General features: G+C 33.5%; 1 protein-coding gene and 1 pseudogene across 1 annotated transcript; both read left to right on the top strand.

The window, feature by feature from the left end:
• The first annotated feature begins 3868 nt into the window (after positions 1-3868).
• On the top strand, positions 3869-13822 carry LOC110689166 (annotated as a pseudogene).
• A 1750-nt stretch (positions 13823-15572) lies between these two features.
• On the top strand, positions 15573-17914 carry LOC110689547 (ethylene-responsive transcription factor RAP2-11-like). The gene has a single exon (XM_021866325.1). The coding sequence runs from the start codon at positions 15902-15904 to the stop codon at positions 16874-16876; it is 975 nt and encodes a 324-aa protein (XP_021722017.1). The 5' UTR covers positions 15573-15901; the 3' UTR covers positions 16877-17914.
• Positions 17915-18600: the final 686 nt, after the last annotated feature.

The following is an 18600-nucleotide window of genomic DNA, read 5'->3' as shown; positions in this document are numbered from 1 at the left end:
CGCACGGTTGTTTGTGTTTGCTACCCATGTAAGTTGTTGAGCTGCATAATGCCAAGTTGTCGCCACATAACACTAGTTTTTCCCAAACGTTGCAAACGAATGCTCGGGGGTGTTAGATAACCCTTTAAAATATATTGATTTGGGAATATATGTCAAAATTACGTGTCGACCGGTGTAATTAATGTTTATTTCAAGTCAATATTTTTACTTTTAATTATCTTATCTAACAAAATCATCATATCCAATTTTGCCTATCTTGATTTCAAAATTGTCAGTTGTTAAACAGTATTGGATACCCAAAATTTTTACTCACCTCGACTTTATTGTAAATGCGTCTCATGATTGTGCCCTAACATGACGAGAGTGTATCTCATCGCATAGGTGCTATGCATTTATAAAGCATATAGGAGGGAAAAAATGTAAATTTGACAAGCTTTTAGAAAAAAGCGGACTCTACAGTGGTACATATAATGTACCATTGTACCATTATGTACCATCATGCATTTATAATGTACCATTAAAGTATAAGTTGTCTTAATTGCATTATTTGTGTACTATTATACATGTAGTACTACTTTTTACCATCCTATATGTTGAATATTTACCCCCAAAATACTTACCATTTGTCATTTACTTCGTATTATGCATGTAGTGGTATATATTTGTATTCTACTCCGTATATGTTTGCTAACAAATACTCCCTCTTTCCCTAATTGTTTGCTTCACTTTCCTATTAAAGGTGTCTCCAAAAGATTACCCCATACTACTTTTGGCATGTTTTCCCACTTGCACTCTCTCTATCTCTCTCCTCATTGATATTTGTGTCAACCCATGTGCATTATTTTTTGCCCAAAGCCTTAATAAAATAAATTTATAATTTGGGGCAAATAATTAGGGACAAAGGGAGTAACAACTATCTGTTGAGACCCTTGAGGGTTAACCGCATGACAACCATGTTTACTTTAAGTAGCAAACTATGACGGCCATGTATAGTACGAATCCAAGGACAACAATGGTAATTGACTTATATCCCCTCCAAAATCTTCCCCTTTTCTCTCCCTCAACATTCCACTTGGCTCCCTAGTTGAGTACGAGAATATAATACCAACTTACAAAGCAATTTTTTTTTTTTTTTTTTTTTTTTTTTTTTTTTTTTTGTATTCAACTTACAAAGCAATTATTACTACACTATTTCATTTTTTTCTATAACCTTCTAAAAAGAGAAAACATGGTTTGCATCAAAAGGGCAGTTGCACAGTATATTGTTTCCTATAAATTCCATCCATGTCCCTTTTATTTATTTATTTTTTTTATTTTCCTTTTTTTTTGAATTTGTACAGAATTTTCTACAGTTCAACCGTTTTCATGGGTTGTGGTGTTGGCAAAATTTGTTTTTATCCCTTTTTATTTATTTATTTATTTATTTTTATTTCCCTTTTTTTTAAAAAAAAAAAATTGTACAGAATTTTCTACAGTTCAACCGTTCTCATGGGTTGTGGTGTTGGCAAAGTTTGTTTTTATCCCTTTTTATTTATTTATTTATTTTTATTTCCCTTTTTTTTCTTTTTTTTTTTGAATTTGTACAGTTTCCCTTTTTTTTTTTTTTTTTTTTTTTGAATTTGTACAGAATTTTCTACAGTTCAACCGTTCCGACCCTCCGTTTTTAAATACTTGCTCCATTTCTATTTTTTACACTATTCATTTGTCCTACTTTGACTAATGTTTGTGATTTATATACAAGAAAAAATATAGTCTTGTGGTTACTTGTTGGAATTGTCTCAATGAATAGATTATTAATTTTTAATTGTTAGAATTTATACTTACTGATAATTAAACATATAATTGATCATAGATTAGCATCGGCATACGTGCCCAAGAGAAATGGAGCAAGTAATTAAAAACGGAGGGAGTATATAGACGTTATAGGTATAACCCCGTATAGACTATAGGACACCTTTATATACACTATATATTACTTCATTCGTTTTACAAAAATCATTCTATTTACGTATTTCGATCGTAATTTTTTGATAACTTGGTACACATATCGATGTAAAATGTTGACTAATAATATATTTAATTATTAATAAGTATAAATTACATATTACTCATTACACTTCCCGTATTTTAATAAGTTTACACTTATCAAATGCGGACGTGTTTTAATAAGTATTACATTATTTTGGTAAAAAATTTACACTTTAATAATATATATATCTCTCTTATCATGGTCCTCCCTCAAACTCAATACTTTTTTTTTTTATTCTTTTTTTCCCCTCACATTCGTTACTTTTCAATAAACTATTAAACCTACTATCTTTTTTGTACAATTTTTTAATACTCTAACTATCCCACTTACCTCATATTTTATTTTAGTTAATAAAAGTGCCTAAAATTTTGTGCGGGTTAAAATGTAATACTTATTAAAACACGAAAAGAGTATGAAATATTAAAAGATATGGTACGGAGTAGAAATTAGTGCATGTTATACATTCTCATTCACTAATAATCTAATATTTTGCTCCATTTTTTCTAACCGAAAATTCGATTTTGTCTTGTTTAATATGAACTTTCCCTTAAGATTGTTTTATTACAAAATAATCAAAAAGTTGTGTTATTAAAAAAGAATGTTCCAAAGGTTATATTATTTTTAACAATTTTCCTTTAACTTTTTGGGGCTTCACGGTCTTATCTCCATTTGGCGTGTAAAAATTATAAAAACTACAATAGATATTGATAAAATATACAATGAGACAAATCCAAAATATATTGTCTCTTATAGATTTAGAGTATTTTATCGTCAAAGAATTTAATGTTTAATTCTTGGTCTCAAGTGATCCTGGGATCATTTCTCACCCCGCCCTTGTGTGGCTCTCTAAACACACACAAAAAAATTGCTTTTATTGTGGTGGTTTTTTTTTTTTTTTTTTTTTTTTTTTTTTTTTTTTTTTTTTTATCTTCGTTATTTAGGGTTTTAATTGTTAATTTTATTTATTTTTCATTTTGTTTAGGTTTATCTTCATTAGTTGAGTTTATTTTTGTTTATATGGAGTTCATTTCAATTTTTAAGGGTTAATTTCATTTACTAAAAGTTTTTAATTATTATTCTTAGTTTTAATAATGTTTATTTTAAACTATCTTTATGTTCTAACTAATTATTCTTAAAAAAAAGGGTGTGGTAGAAGGGTGGACACACTCTAATTTGTAAAATTGAGCTTATAAAAAAAGTTAAATAAATAATCATAATATTCATGGTTACTTGCATGTGTGTATATACATCTTATGATTTACATATTTTTAGTTGTGTTATAATAAATTTTTTTTGATATTATATAAATATATTTCGGGAAAATCTAACAAGATCCCACACAATTTTACTCTTATATTTTTAATGTATAAATTACAAAAGACGGTCAAAAGAGTGTGTGCAAAATTATGTTTTGTAAATGCTGTGATTTTACATCTTTTTTTTTTTTTTTTTTTTTTTTGATATATATATATTTGGATCGTTGTCAAAAAAAAAAAAAAAAAAAAAAGAAATGTGATTTTAAATAATGGAGAAAGTGTAATGTTGTGATTTAACTTATAACTTTAATTTGTCTTTATATAATATTATTATATCCTAATGTTGTCTAAAATGTTTTTTTTAGGTGATTAGTCATTTTTTTTAATCTTAAGATGACATGCGGCGATCCAACTAGTTTTAAAAAAAAAAGGAAAGAGAGAGAAAGAGACTAGCACACAAACCTTTTAGCGCCTCCACTTCTCTCTTTCCCCCCTCTCTCTCAAAAATTATCCCCAAAAACCCTAATTTTCCCCAGTATTTGTGAGGCGCAAACAACCCTCTCCTACCTCCAAACCTCCATCAATGGCGTCCGAGTTGACTCAGTTCCAACACGCTTCAATGGCGGCGATTCTCGGCCCCGATCCATCCCATTTCGAAACCCTAATTTCCCAACTCATGTCCACAAACAACGACCAACGTTCTCAATCCGAAACCCTCTACAATCTCTGCAAGCAGCATCAACCCGACGCTCTCTCCCTCAAGCTTGCGCACCTTCTTCAGTCTTCTCCTCACCCTGAAGCTCGAGCTATGGCGGCGATTCTCCTTCGAAAGCTCTTGACTCGGGATGACTCGTTTCTATGGCCGAAACTCAGTGGTTCGACTCAGAATACCCTAAAATCTGTTCTTCTTGCTTGTGTTCCGAGGGAAGATGCGAAGACGATTTCGAAGAAGTTGTGTGATACTATTTCCGAGCTTGCTGCTGGTATTATCCCTGATTATGGTTGGCCTGAGCTTTTGCCGTTTATGTTTCAGTGTGTTACTTCGGATAATCCGAAGCTTCGAGAATCTGCTTTGTTGATTTTTGCGCAATTGGCGCAATATATTGGGGAAACATTGGTTCCGCATTTGGATACGCTTCATAATGTGTTTTTTTCAATGTTTGGGTGGAAATTCGAGTGCCGAGGTTCGGATTGCTGCGCTTGGAGCTACGATTAATTTCATACAATGCTTAACGAGTGCTTCGGATCGCGATAGGTTTCAGGATTTGTTGCCTCCGATGATGCAGACGTTGACGGAGGCTTTGAATTGTGGGCAGGAGGCGACTGCTCAGGAGGCGCTTGAGTTGTTGATTGATTTGGCCGGGACCGAGCCGAGGTTTTTGAGGAGGCAGTTGGTTGATGTTGTTGGGGCAATGTTGCAGATTGCGGAGGCAGAGACTCTTGAGGAAGGGACGAGGCATTTGGCGATTGAGTTTGTGATTACACTTGCTGAGGCGAGGGAGAGGGCGCCGGGTATGATGAGGAAGTTGCCACAGTTTATTCACAGGTTGTTTGGGATATTGATGAAGATGTTGCTTGATATTGAGGATGATCCTGTGTGGCATACGGCTGATACCGAGGACGAGGATGCCGGGGAGTCTAGTAATTATAGTGTTGCGCAGGAGTGTTTGGATAGGTTGTCGATTTCGTTGGGAGGGAATACCATTGTTCCTGTTGCTTCGGAGGTGTTGCCGGCTTACCTGGCTGCTCCAGAATGGCAAAAGCATCATGCTGCATTGATTTGTTTGGCTCAAATTGCAGAGGGTTGCTCAAAGGTACTATCTTTCGAGCTTTTGATAAGTGGGGGTTTTCCTTTATGATTTGCCAATTATAATGTTTTCATTGTGTTAATTCTTTGTTTTGTCATACTTAATGATTTTGGGAGTTTAGTGTTATAACTAAGTTTCTTTTGCAATTTGAGTTGACAGGTGATGATAAAGAATTTAGAGCAAGTGGTGTCAATGGTGTTAAATTCGTTTCAAGACCCACATCCTCGTGTGCGTTGGGCTGCTATTAATGCAATCGGTCAATTATCAACGGACTTGGGGCCAGATTTGCAAATGCAATATCACAATCGTGTCTTGCCTGCTTTGGCATCTTCCATGGATGATTTCCAAAATCCTCGTGTCCAGGTAGCTTTGTTGATTGGCATTGTTTCAAGTAATTAACAATATTGCTTTTATTTTTTCGGTGTTCCAATACCTTTGTTTATTATCTTGCCTTTTGGTCTACGTGGCTGATCTTTTGATGCAAGGAATTGTCTTATTGTGACAAAGCATGTGTGTCTAATTGGGTTAGAGGTTGAGCTCATCAGAGTTAATTGAAGCATTGTATACTTAAGTTATATAATCTAGTTTCATTAACTTTTACAAAAATCGGATGTACATCCGTTATAAAGTTACCCTAAAATGAGCAAAAGTTACCCTCATATGAATAAAAGTTACCTTGACATAAATAAAAGTTACGAGTATTTATGCTTTATTGATAACAGTTATAAAAAAATTGTAAAAGTGACCCTAAATTTGATAAGAAAGACCCTTGAAGTACAGTAAATTATTAATTATTGTACACTGGATGTATATAAAAGTTACTTGTTTCATTTTTATGGACTTGGGCACTAGACACTAGTCGGATAAAACAGAAAGAAATGATTACTTTAGAAATTATGTTACATTTTCTCCATATAGACAAAATATACATGTCAAACCTATTGAACTATCGATAACATGTTTATAATTTGATTTGAATATGTTTGTTTGATACTTACAAAAATAATATTACCTCCGTTTCATATTATTTTGCAACTTTGAAGACCGTACGGACTGCTTGGCAAAATTTGTTTGAGTGTAAAATGGAGAGAAACATGTGGATGTATGTGATGAGGAGAGAGATAGAGAGAAATGATAACCTAAAAATGAAAGGAAAAAAATTGTAGCAAATAACGTGTAGCATCCATTTTTGGCAAAAGTTGCAAATAATATGAAGCGGAACAATTCTTGATTGAGGCATCACCATAAAATCACATACACAGGTCAGTCTCTCAGAGGTGTGTCGTAGGGGTATGTTGGCTTTGCATATGTTTGAGATACTTGACATATGTCCTTAAAATGTCTGTGTTACCTATAGTCACTGAATTTTGAATACTACTTACTAGATTCACAAAAATAAAGTGATTTTTTAGCGTGCTTGAATATTGAAAATGAGCATTACATATAGAATTTGATCAGGTCTAAGTCATAATAGCTTCAATTAGAGGCTACTGCACTTGGCCCAGGTAGAATCTTGATTCTAACAGTATTGGGTTAAATGCATTAGTTAAGGGATTATTAAAGTTTATGAACTTATTTCATGTATGTACTCATGTCATTTTGCCACTCATCAATTCTTGTTTTCTCTCGTGCAATACTTCTGTTAATTGAATATTTTTTTTTTTTTTGATAAAATAGCCTTTGACTTGTGACTACACCTAGTGGAATTGTTGCTGCCTCTACAATATGCACGGCATTAAATTCTTGTGCTAATCAATCCCTCTCCAGATATATTTTTGATCTTTTACCTGTTTTATGTATTCGAATTGCTGTTCTTTCGCCAAACTTTGTTGACTAAGATCCTTGAGGGAAATGGAATCCAACTCCCACAGTATTCTAATGTTGTAGATCTGTTGAAAATGATCCTGTTATGAAGTGTTAATATCTGCTTATATTCAGTTTCATTGAATTGGCTGGTTCTGAATAGCAGAGAGCTAAAACAATCTGCCATCTGTCTTCCACTCTTTTTCTGTATTGTCTACTCGGTGATTCTATATGTTCATGCATAGTCATCTTACTTCTCTGTGTTTTTAAAAAATTAGTGAATTCATGAAAAATTTTGCATCTTGATTTTTTTTTGTTCATCTTCTTTTTGCTGTGTATGGTAGGCACATGCTGCTTCAGCTGTGTTGAACTTCAGTGAAAATTGCACTCCAGAGATCTTGACGCCATACTTAGATGGTATTGTGAGCAAATTGCTCGTCCTTTTGCAGGTACCTTCATCACTTGCACAGATATATTAACTCTGTTTTGTGCATGCATCTGGTTGTTTTTCAGTCAGTATTGGATCATATATTTATTGTATTTTTGCTTCTTAGTTAATGTTTTGAAGTAGTTTTTGAGTGTCTTTGTGCTATGTTATCCAGAATGGAAAGCAAATGGTTCAGGAAGGGGCTTTGACTGCATTAGCATCAGTTGCTGATTCATCACAGGTACCCTATGTTTACAAACATTTGAGGTATCATTGGGTTGATGACCTTGATGTATTTTCTGACATTACCTCTAATTGCAGGAGCTTTTCCAGAAGTATTATGATGCTGTTATGCCATACCTTAAGGCTATACTGGTCAATGCAACTGACAAGTCCAATCGTATGCTACGTGCAAAGTCGATGGAATGTATAAGCTTGGTTGGAATGGCTGTTGGGAAAGAGAAGTTTAGAGATGATGCTAAGCAGGTACTTTAAAAACATAATTGCTCTTATTATGAAACAGTTACTGTACTAGTCATAACTGGTTAGGATCTATACATCTGAATATATTACTTATGATTTGCTGTATAAGCTAATATATGGTTCTTTTCTGTGTTATAGGTCATGGACGTTCTGATGCAGTTACAAGGATCACAAATGGAAGCTGATGATCCAACAACTAGTTATATGCTTCAGGTTTAGCTATAAAATTGCATTGATATCTTTGAATAGTTTTGATATTCTGAGCTGATTCCTATAAACAAACGGCTGTTCTTGTTCATGGATAATGGATACAAATATTTTTTCAGGCATGGGCAAGACTTTGCAAATGTCTGGGGCAAGATTTCCTTCCTTATATGAGTGTTGTTATGCCTCCGTTGCTTCACTCTGCTCAACTTAAGCCTGATGTGACAATCACATCAGCAGATTCAGATGCTGATATTGATGAATCTGATGACGAGAGGTAATTTTGACTTTTATGATTTGATTGTCTTCTCATCTTCTGCCTGTTCAACCTTTTCTTTAGGATTAACCTCTTACGGACTCATAATTGCTTTTACTGATTGGAACTGTTTTAGATTCAGTAGTGCTTCTTTTATGCTGATTTTGTTAATTGAGTTGAAGAGACTAAGTCTTCTATGGCTATGCTCGTTTAATTAGATTTTTTTTTTTACTGATATTTGGTTCATGATTTGTCTCTATCACCACAAAAATGAACCATGCACATGTTCATTTTGCTTTCATATAAGAAGTACAACCTGATTTTAATGCTTTAATTATAGCATTGAGACCATCACCCTCGGGGACAAAAGGATTGGAATCAAGACCAGTGTTCTTGAGGAGAAAGCTACGGCTTGCAACATGTTGTGTTGCTATGCTGACGAGCTAAAAGAAGGCTTCTTTCCGTGGATTGACCAGGTCATATTTTATTCTTTTGTATAGTCTTTTCTCAGTTGATTGAGGCTAGCATCCTTTGTAGCAAATCATCTGGGGCTGAAGGCCTGTTGCCTTTTCTTGGTTCCTTTTAATCTATGGGTGGTTGGAGTTGATAGATTTCATAAAAATTTGCAGGTTGCTCCTACATTGGTTCCCCTTCTTAAATTTTATTTCCACGAGGAAGTTAGAAAGGCAGCAGTGTCAGGTATTTGGCTTGTTTGCTGCTTCTATGCTCTTGATTATATCAGCTATAGCTTTGATGTGCTCTTTAATTTTGTGTTTTACAGCCATGCCAGAGTTGCTGCGCTCTGCTAAGTTAGCTGTGGAGAAGGGGTTGGCCCAAGGTCGGAACGAGTCTTATGTTAAGCAATTGTCTGATTATATTATACCTGCTTTGGTAGAGGCTTTACACAAGGTGATGATTTTTTTCTGTTTCCTTGATTAGTTTATAGTATTGATGATCTTGATTTTGCATGAATTCCTTCATCTCCCTGGTGAATCTGTATCTGACCCTCGTTATTCTACTAATTTTGCAGGAACCTGAAGTGGAGATCTGTTCAAACATGCTTGATGCGCTTAATGAGTGTGTTCAGGTATTTCTCATAGGCCTGTGAAATTTTAGCGCTGATGTCTAGTTTTCAAGCTTTGATTAGCAAATAACTACTTTTTGGGACTGGGCGATGCCTGGAGTTATCGCATTCTTGCCATGATTCAAATACTTATTATGTTTAAGTTTAAAAGAATAACATGTAATGTTGTAATACTGAGATAGTTTAGTGGTCAACATTTTCGTTTTTAAACTTGAGGTTGTGGGTTCAAATGTTTTACAATCCAACATGAAAGAAAAGCTTCAATTAAATTAGGAGAGCACCATGTGACACCTAAGCTTTTTTAGGAACACTTTTGAGAGAATAACATGTACTTCGTATTATTGTAATATCTTTGTGGTTATACCATAGCTTTTACTTAAGGTTTTGAGTTCAAATCTTGTACAATCCTTGTTTTTAAACGCATGAAATAAAAGACTTAAAATGAGGAGAGCGACACGTGACACCTAAGCTTGTTTGAATACGCTTTCTAATATCTAGTATAGATTGTTTGATCTAAGATTCCTTGGTACTCTGGCATGTTACTGCTTATAATTTTGCCAAAAATCATCCTATTAAATATATTATGATTGCCTTAACTATTTGGTGGCAAAGCTAACTCCATTTTTCTGTTAGGTATCTGGAACACTTCTGGATGAAAGCCAAGTAAGAATTATAGTAGATGAGATAAAGCAGGTTATTACAGCGAGCGCCTCCAGAAAGGCAGAGAGAGCAGAAAGGATTAAAGCTGAGGATTTTGATGCTGAAGAAGGAGAAATTCTTACGGAAGAAAATGAGCAAGAAGAAGAACTTTTTGATCAGGTGAGTATTAAAAGCATTGTAGGCTTAGATTTTTTGAGATGTGTTTGATTTTTTTATTATTATTATTAGGTTTTAACTTAGAATTTTTTGATGCTATTAATTTTTATTTTATGTTTGAGCCAGATTGGTGATTGCTTAGGCACTTTAATCAAGACGTTCAAGGCATCTTTCTTGCTCTTCTTTGATGAGCTCTCGTCATACTTGACACCTATGTGGGTAGGTTCTCTATCTCCCTGGAACAACTTTTTGTTCAAGTAACATTAAAATTATTAGGTTTTGCTGTATTATGGTTTTGAGACATGTAATTTTATAGACAGTCATTGTTTTCATAGAGTTATGTGGCTCACTGTAGGTATTTTTTTGTGCCAAATGTGTTGATTGAGTTCCTGTGTCTGTCAAAAATTTAAGTTGCTGGATATAAGATAAACTAGTTGTTATTCTGTGTTTGCTATATTGTACTGCCAAGCGCCAACTAATCCCTATGTAATATTTTTGCATATTGTATTAGCTCTAGTTTTGGAGTATCTTTCTGTTTGCAGATAATTCCTTTAATCCTTTTTGAGGATTATCTTTTGTGGTGATTTGTTATATGATGACCTTGTGCTCATTAATATTCTCAACACTTTTTATTTAATTACAATTAATATAATTTATGTAAATTGAATCATGAAAGTAATTGCCATTGTTTGGGGTATTACATCAGAACTAGAGCATTCTTAGTAATGTTTCATTCTCTCTTAATATGCAAACTATCCAAATGTGTATCTGTGCTTTGTTTCACGTTGAGGGTGAATTAATTAGGTTTATTGGCATGCAGGGCAAGGATAAAACGACAGAAGAAAGAAGAATTGCCATTTGTATCTTTGATGATGTTGTGGAGCATTGTCGTGAAGCAGCACTTAGGTGGATACTATAACTGATATTTTTCACTGTTATTTCCTTTTATTTGCCTCTTTATCTTATATATTTATTGCATGTGTTGGTAATGCAGATACTATGATACCTTCCTTCCTTTCCTTTTGGAAGCTTGCAATGATGACAACTCAGATGTTCGGCAGGTGACTGCAAATTCTTTTTCTGTTGTGTAATTGTTAGAGTTGCACTTGGCATTCTAGTTATATAATTTTCTGTCTGCAGGCGGCTGTTTATGGTCTTGGTGTTTGTGCCGAGTTTGGTGGATCTGTGTTCAAGCCTCTTGTTAGAGGTGTGATTTACTTAATGTGTTTTCTCTTCACAATTTGGATTTCCATAATATCATCTGTTGACAAGTAATTTGGGATTAAATCCAGAGGCCCTTTCAAGATTGGATGCTGTGATAAGGCATCCCAATGCTACACGTGCAGAGAATGTGATGGCATATGACAATGCTGTTTCAGCTCTTGGGAAGATATGCCAATTTCATCGTGATAGTATAGATGCTGCTCAGGTATTTCAAACGTGTCTATCTGTTAATGTTATGCTCATCTTTTTTAGTTGAATGTATTTGACCCTCAATATCTATAATCAATCAATCAATCGAAGCCAAAATCTCATAAGTGGGGTCGGCTCCTCAATTCTCTAATGATGGTGATTTTAATCTGACCATTGGAGCTTTTTAACTGACAGTCGGATTTTGAATGAATGAAAAATTATTTACTTGTATTTCTTATTTCAATAATTATACTACATGTATCCAAATTAGGGTCCGTTCGGCATCACTATAGTTTTCAGTTTTTTGTGTTTTTTTATTTTATTGTTTAATATCATGAAATACTTCGTAAAAATAATACAAAAATGGTCAAATTTATTAGAATTTATTTAATTTTGAAAATTGTCAACAAAAAAGTCCAAACCACTTTTTGTGGTTTCCTTTTTTTGTTTTTAGTTTTCAAAGAAACAAAAAACTAAAAACAAAAAATGATGATGATGGAACGAGTTTGTAGTTTCTATCAATATAGTTTGCCCGTTTCTTTTATTTGGCAAGGAGTTAAGGACCCACTATTTTTTTTTTTTTGGTCAAATTACTAAAAATTTAGGCTTCGTACTCATTCAATTTAAAAAATTTCCCACCATCTCTCATCACTTCTACCTTTTTAATAAAATAACTGTCACTTGCTACACTTCCAAACTCCACCTAAAACTACGTGCCTCGATAAAGAGGCAAACTATAGTTGACGGAGGGAGTAATTATATTTCCCTTGTTTGATTTTCACCCTTTTAACATATATATATTTATCTGACTTTACAGGTTGTTCCTATGTGGTTAAATTGCTTGCCGATTAAAGGAGATCTAATTGAAGCCAAGGTTGTACATGATCAACTTTGTTCTATGGTTGAGAGGTAAAGTGCTTTAAATGCATGTTATTATGCGAAACTTGCTCTCATTCCTTCTCACTTTAAAACTTTAAGAATTGTAATGGGATTTTTTTTATTTTTTTAATCTTTTGTTGGAGTTATGGATAAAGGGATGTAGGGGTTGTTGTAAATTGATTTATGTTTAGGTTTGTATTTGAATATCACTGTTTCACATGATTTCTTTGTTATAACATTTGCAATTGTGTTCTCTGCAGGTCTGATGGAGATTTGTTAGGACCGAATAATCAGTACTTGTCCAAAATAGTAGCAGTATTTGCTGAGGTACACCTTACTGTCAGATGTGAATTTTTTTTATCTCATGAATGCTACTTTAACTTGAACTACCATTTTATGGGGCAGTTAAGTCTCAATTCATGCTTCATTTATTTATTTTAATACTATATCAGCATTTTGTTAAGCTATAATTCTTACCTGTAAATAAGTGAGATTTGAACTTGGATAGCATATATGAGGTACACTGGGGTTATCTCTTGAGTACCTGCATACATCACATGTTCCTCTGTGTTTGCCTTAGAGAAAAGTGGGAACTTTGGCATGTTTTCTTAATTTGCGTACCTTTAACCCATTACACACCTTCTAATCTCTTGCTGATAGTTATTGTGTAAACTAAGTGTTGCTCTAATTTATATCTGCAAAAAACTGGTAATATCTTGCGTCTCTGATTTGTTCCACTAAACCTTTGCTCACTTATGGTGCTTCTAGGTCTTGTGTGCGGGTAAAGATCTTGCAACAGAGCAAACTGCAAGCCGAATGGTCAATTTATTAAGGCAACTTCAACAAACCCTACCGCCCTCTACTCTTGCATCGACCTGGTCATCCCTTCAACCTCAGCAGGTGTTGGCCTTGCAGTCAATTCTCTCCCAATAGTTTCATGTGTTGTTTGTTTCATCTTTATGTGGAAGCCTGCTCAAGATGTGAGCAGGTCTATTGTCTTCTATTTCATTATTCTTTTTTCATAGCATATATAATAACCTCGATCGTAATTTTTGCTGGTGGCACGTTGTTGGTCAATGTGGTTGTCTTGGTTGGGGAAGATCAGATATCAGTGTACAATGTGTATATTATGAGTTGTCTGTAATCAGTTATCTTGCTGTGATCTTAAGTTACAACAGATGAAAAGGAAATAGAAGAGTGTGAGGTCATATATATGTTGTCTAATAGCGTTCAATTTCTTGACAGTTTGAAAAAAATTTTGTGAATCAATTTTGTAGCAATTTTGGGGTCTTTGTCTCTGCAGTAACCAACTTCATTTTTGGGGTGTATCGTGTATTTATTCATTGTTTGAGGTTTGCTCGATATCTTAATTCTTTATTTTAAAATGGTTCCATGCTGTTGTATGTGTAAATAATTTAAAAACTATAACAAAAAGAATTCAATTGTGTATTTGCTATTCTTGTTGCTCAACCCAGGAAACTAGGAAGTATAACATGTTTGTGTTATATTATTCTCCGTCCCTTAAAAGATTAGTTCTCCCTCCGTATTTAAATACTTGCTCTATTTCTTTATGCTCGGAGTTTTAGGAGAAATTGGAGAAAATAATAAAATATGGACGTAGAAGGGTTGGGGGAGAATAAAAAGTTGTAAAAAACAAAAGTAGTTGAGAGAATTAGAGGAGAGAATGTGAAATTAATAAAATATGATTTATGTTGGGTCTACTGGGTGAGAAATGAATTAAATATTGTAAAAGATTTCCAAGTAAGAAATGGAGCAAGAATTTATAATCGGATGAAAAAGGGAAGTGGAGCAAGTATTTAAAAACGTAGGGTATTAAGTAGTTTTTTTTTTTTAGAACTACAAATGATACAACAAACAAGAAGCAAAGAAAACACATCATTACAACAAAATACACTACAAAATATGGACGTAGAAGGGTTGGGGGAGATTAAAAAGTTATAAAAAACAAAAGTAGTTGAGAGAATTAAAGGAGAGAATGTGAAATAATAAAATATAATTTATGTTGAGTTTACTGGGTGAGAAATGAATTAAATATTGTAAAAGATTTCCAAATAAGAAATGGAGCAAGAATTAAAAATCGGACGAAAAAGGAAAGTGGAGCAAATATTTAAAAACGTAGGGTATTAAGTAGTTTATTTTTTTTTTATTTTTATTTTTTTTAAGAACTACAAATGATACAACAAACAAACAAGAAGCAAAGAAAACACAGCATTACAACAAACTACACTACAAAATAACCGATAAAATAAATGACAAATGCGGAAAACTTTATTCGAGCCAAGTTGGTTTACAAATTACAACTACACCTTGCACCCACTCGATTTACCCTTGAAATCCACAATCTGTCTACTAAATTACGTTAACAATTTAAAAAAAAAAGACTACATTGTGGTTTTGTGAACTTATATTTTGTAAAGATATGGTCACATGGAGGATATATGGTAGCCATTTAGTAATGGCAATATGCCAATACTGGTTCCTAATGACTACAGAATAGACTGAGTAGATAGTAGGATATGATATTGAAATTCATAGATTCTGTTTTTGAAACAATTGATAAATTTGTACTTGAAAATTAATTGTAAATTTTTTTTTACTAAAACTTAAAGACGAATGAGTCATATATGTCAATTTTTTTACTTGGAATTATTTGAAATCGAAAAGCTTTAAATTCAAGTGAATGCTAGCTATCTTAATGAAGTTTTGCAGGTGGTATGCAAGACTTGTAATCTAATATGTTAAGGTTGTTTCTACAGAGAATAGTGATAAAGTATGTGAACTTTTAAATTCTTATAATGAGTTGAATTACAAATTAAATTATTGGCATTTAAGTGTTTTTTTAATATATTTTTATAACGATGATAATATATCTATAACATATCTAGATATAGAATAAGCTAATTAACATGAATACTCATGGTCCCCAAAGATGATCCCTACTAGAAGAAGATGAATACAATTAATCTAGAGAAGAATGACATATTAATACAATCATTAAACCTTGTTAATGGTTGTTAGAGGGTATTTTAGTCATTTTTCTTAGATTAGGACAAAGACATCTGTAGCAGTAATACATCATTTGTAACAAAAACAATTAGTCTAAACTAGAAACGATAACGATTTCAACGAAGATAGTCAGCTTAGCATATCTTTTTTTTATAAAACAATACATTCTCACGAAGAGCACAAAATATTTTAAGTACCAAATATTTGAATTGAATGAAAGACATGTTGACAACTCCCCCACTAATTCTAACTTACATGAAAATGACCATTCTTAGTTAACTTCCATTCCCTCCATTTCTTTCAACCCCCTTTAAATTCATCCCTTCATGTCTTCCTTTCCTATGTTCAATTTTCGCTTAACTCGAGCCCTTTGATTAGAGAAAGAGAGCGCGTGTTTAAGAAACTCGAATATTTCTATGGAGATACAATTCCAACAAGACTTCATTGGTCAAATGGGAGGGAAAAGTGTGATACCAATAAACAAAGTCACAAAGCTCAAAGGAAAATCAAAGAAATCATCAAGTAGCGCGAATAGAAGCAATAAATTTGTAGGGGTAAGGCAAAGGCCGAGTGGGAGATGGGTGGCCGAGATCAAAGATACAACCCAAAAGATAAGAATGTGGCTAGGCACCTTTGAGACCGCGGAGGCAGCTGCTCGTGCCTACGATGAAGCAGCCTGCCTGCTTCGAGGGTCAAACACTCGAACCAATTTTGTTGTCACTCATGTTTCTCCTAACTCCCCTGTTGCATCTAGGATTAAAAACCTCCTCAAAAACAAAAAACTAGAGTCCCAAAAATCAAGCAATGTTGATGATCATCAAGTTGATAATACTTTAGTTACACCCTTAACTACCAATTCGGTTGCATTTCCCTCAAGCACTACTAACACCGCCTTTTCAGACCCTTTTAACTTAGCTAGTACTAATAGTAGTACAGCCCAATTTCAGGATAATTTTGGGTATAAAAATCTTGATAATTTTGTTGCACAAACACAAGGTTTACATCAAAATAGGGTGTATAATGGTGATGTATATAGGCCTCAAATGAATGGGTTTGTTGGAAACTACGAGCTAGTTGATTACTCGACATTATTCCAATGTGGTAACCCTGGAGGTTGTGACATAAATTCTAGCTTGCTAAAGCTACCTCTAAGTCTAAGCTGCCAAAACCAAAGCCAAGAGACGTCGGAGATGCCTAAAAATGTAGCACTTCCACAAGAAATGGGCGTGGAATTGTTTGAGATGGAGAAGATTAAAATGGAGAAGGATGTCTCAGCATCCTACTACAACGTGAGTAGTAATGGACTACACGAGTTCATCGATTTTGTACATGATCCTATTGAATCCCTTTGGGATCTTCCTCCACTTTATTCATCTTTTTGCTCAATTTGATAGTCCATTTTCGCCTTTTTGTTCATGCCTTCCTTGGTTGATTAGCCAAAACACCTCAACTTTGCTAGTTGAGAGGGGTGAAAGCCAAAAGAGTTAAAAGAAAACACTCTTTGGCTTTGATCTTATCAATCTTGTTTTAGTTTTTTTTTTTTTTTTTCTTACCTATTTTGGTCTTGGTTAAGTATTAGGAATGGATCAACTTTAAGCTTGTTGGAAATTTATTGACGAGGAGTTTTAAGAGAGATGGAATTTGTCCTCTCCTAATCTCTTGCGTGATTGTATTGTATCTACATATGTATACACATTTTCATACTTGTGTACTCTATAATAATTAATGTCAATGATGAAAGGGTTACATAAATGGTTTATTCATTAGTTCATTGTATTAGCAAGTCCTTTATTCTTTTTTGTAATTGTAATTCGATCCCATGCTTTGCTTTAAAAATTAAAAAGGATTTGATGTACAACAAAAGTGCATCTTAGTTTTTAGAGGCATGATGTACAAATCACACTTTATAGTTAATTAAGCGTGTTTGGTTGGTATTAGTCTTGAAACAAGAACGAGTGGCCTCCTTGGTTGTTGGGTGCTACATAAACTATTGGTTTCTTATCAGGGACTTTACAAGCCTAATTGACTAAGACTGAGTTTGAACCAAATCTTCTAGGAAATAACTTTGAGTAATCAAGCTCGAGCCAAAACTCAAACTTTTTCAAACATTAATCTCAACTCTCAAGTTCACTTACCTTGAAATCTCCACTTGAGTAAAATTGATTAAAGCTTAATACGAAGTATATAACAGCAATTTCATATTTAAAAATTTGTTGTTTACTTTTATTATCATACCCATACTACTACGAAGGAAAAAAAAAGAAAAGAAAGAAGAAGACGTGTGTCAACTAACTATAAATGACTTTATAAGGAAGGTGTGACAAGACTACTAACAACTAAACTGAGACAAAGAGAGTATTGATTCACATTAAAGTTCATATTATGTAAGATACAATAGTAAAAAAAAATGTCGAGCCTAACACACAAACTTCTAGAGGCAAGTTAGTTCCTAACAATTATATAGTATTAAGAATTCAAGATTAAATTGTTCACAAGCCAGTTAGATTTATCAACGCCTTTATTTCTTATGTCGCTATGAATTAGATTTTCCTCAGATTGACAATGAATTATTCGTTGGACTTATAATCTTTATACACATACATGTACTGATGTTTGCTACCATGCATGAACATATATAAAAAATATCGCATACAAAAGAAACATATATATAAAAAATACAAGTTATGTGGCAACATGGCATGTATAACTTTGTGACTAATTTTAATTGTTTGAAATTGAAACAATCATGTTCATCATATTATATGTGTAATAATGACCCAAAACAATGAATATTTTGCTATTTTAATTCCTAAGACTAACAATATAAGTAAGCTAAGACGTGAGATAGTGGCACCCTCGTAATAGAGGCAGAAATATTCATTAACGGTTGATGAGGGGAATAGGCTTCGTTGAAAATATCTATTATAATAAATGGCCTCCATAACTTTGTCAATTATTCTTTTCTAATCATTATTATTATTTAAACATTATCTGACATTCTAGATTCTGGCTCTTCCACCGAATTGAAAAGTGATACAAAATATATTTACCTTAATCCTTAATGCCTTAACTCCGTTACGCTAGAGGTGTCACTTCGAATGTTCGGATCGAATTC

This window comes from Chenopodium quinoa, unplaced genomic scaffold (assembly GCF_001683475.1).
Source record: "Chenopodium quinoa cultivar QQ74 unplaced genomic scaffold, ASM168347v1, whole genome shotgun sequence".
Lineage (NCBI taxonomy): Eukaryota > Viridiplantae > Streptophyta > Magnoliopsida > Caryophyllales > Amaranthaceae > Chenopodium > Chenopodium quinoa.
The sequence above is the reverse complement of the archived record's forward strand: the minus strand, read 5'-3'. Positions and strand labels throughout refer to the sequence as shown.

What these genes read in the sequence shown, in the direction of transcription:
- LOC110689547 (XM_021866325.1), top strand. Translation starts at nt 15,902, where the DNA reads ATGGAGATACAATTCCAACAAGACTTCATTGGTCAAATGGGAGGGAAA.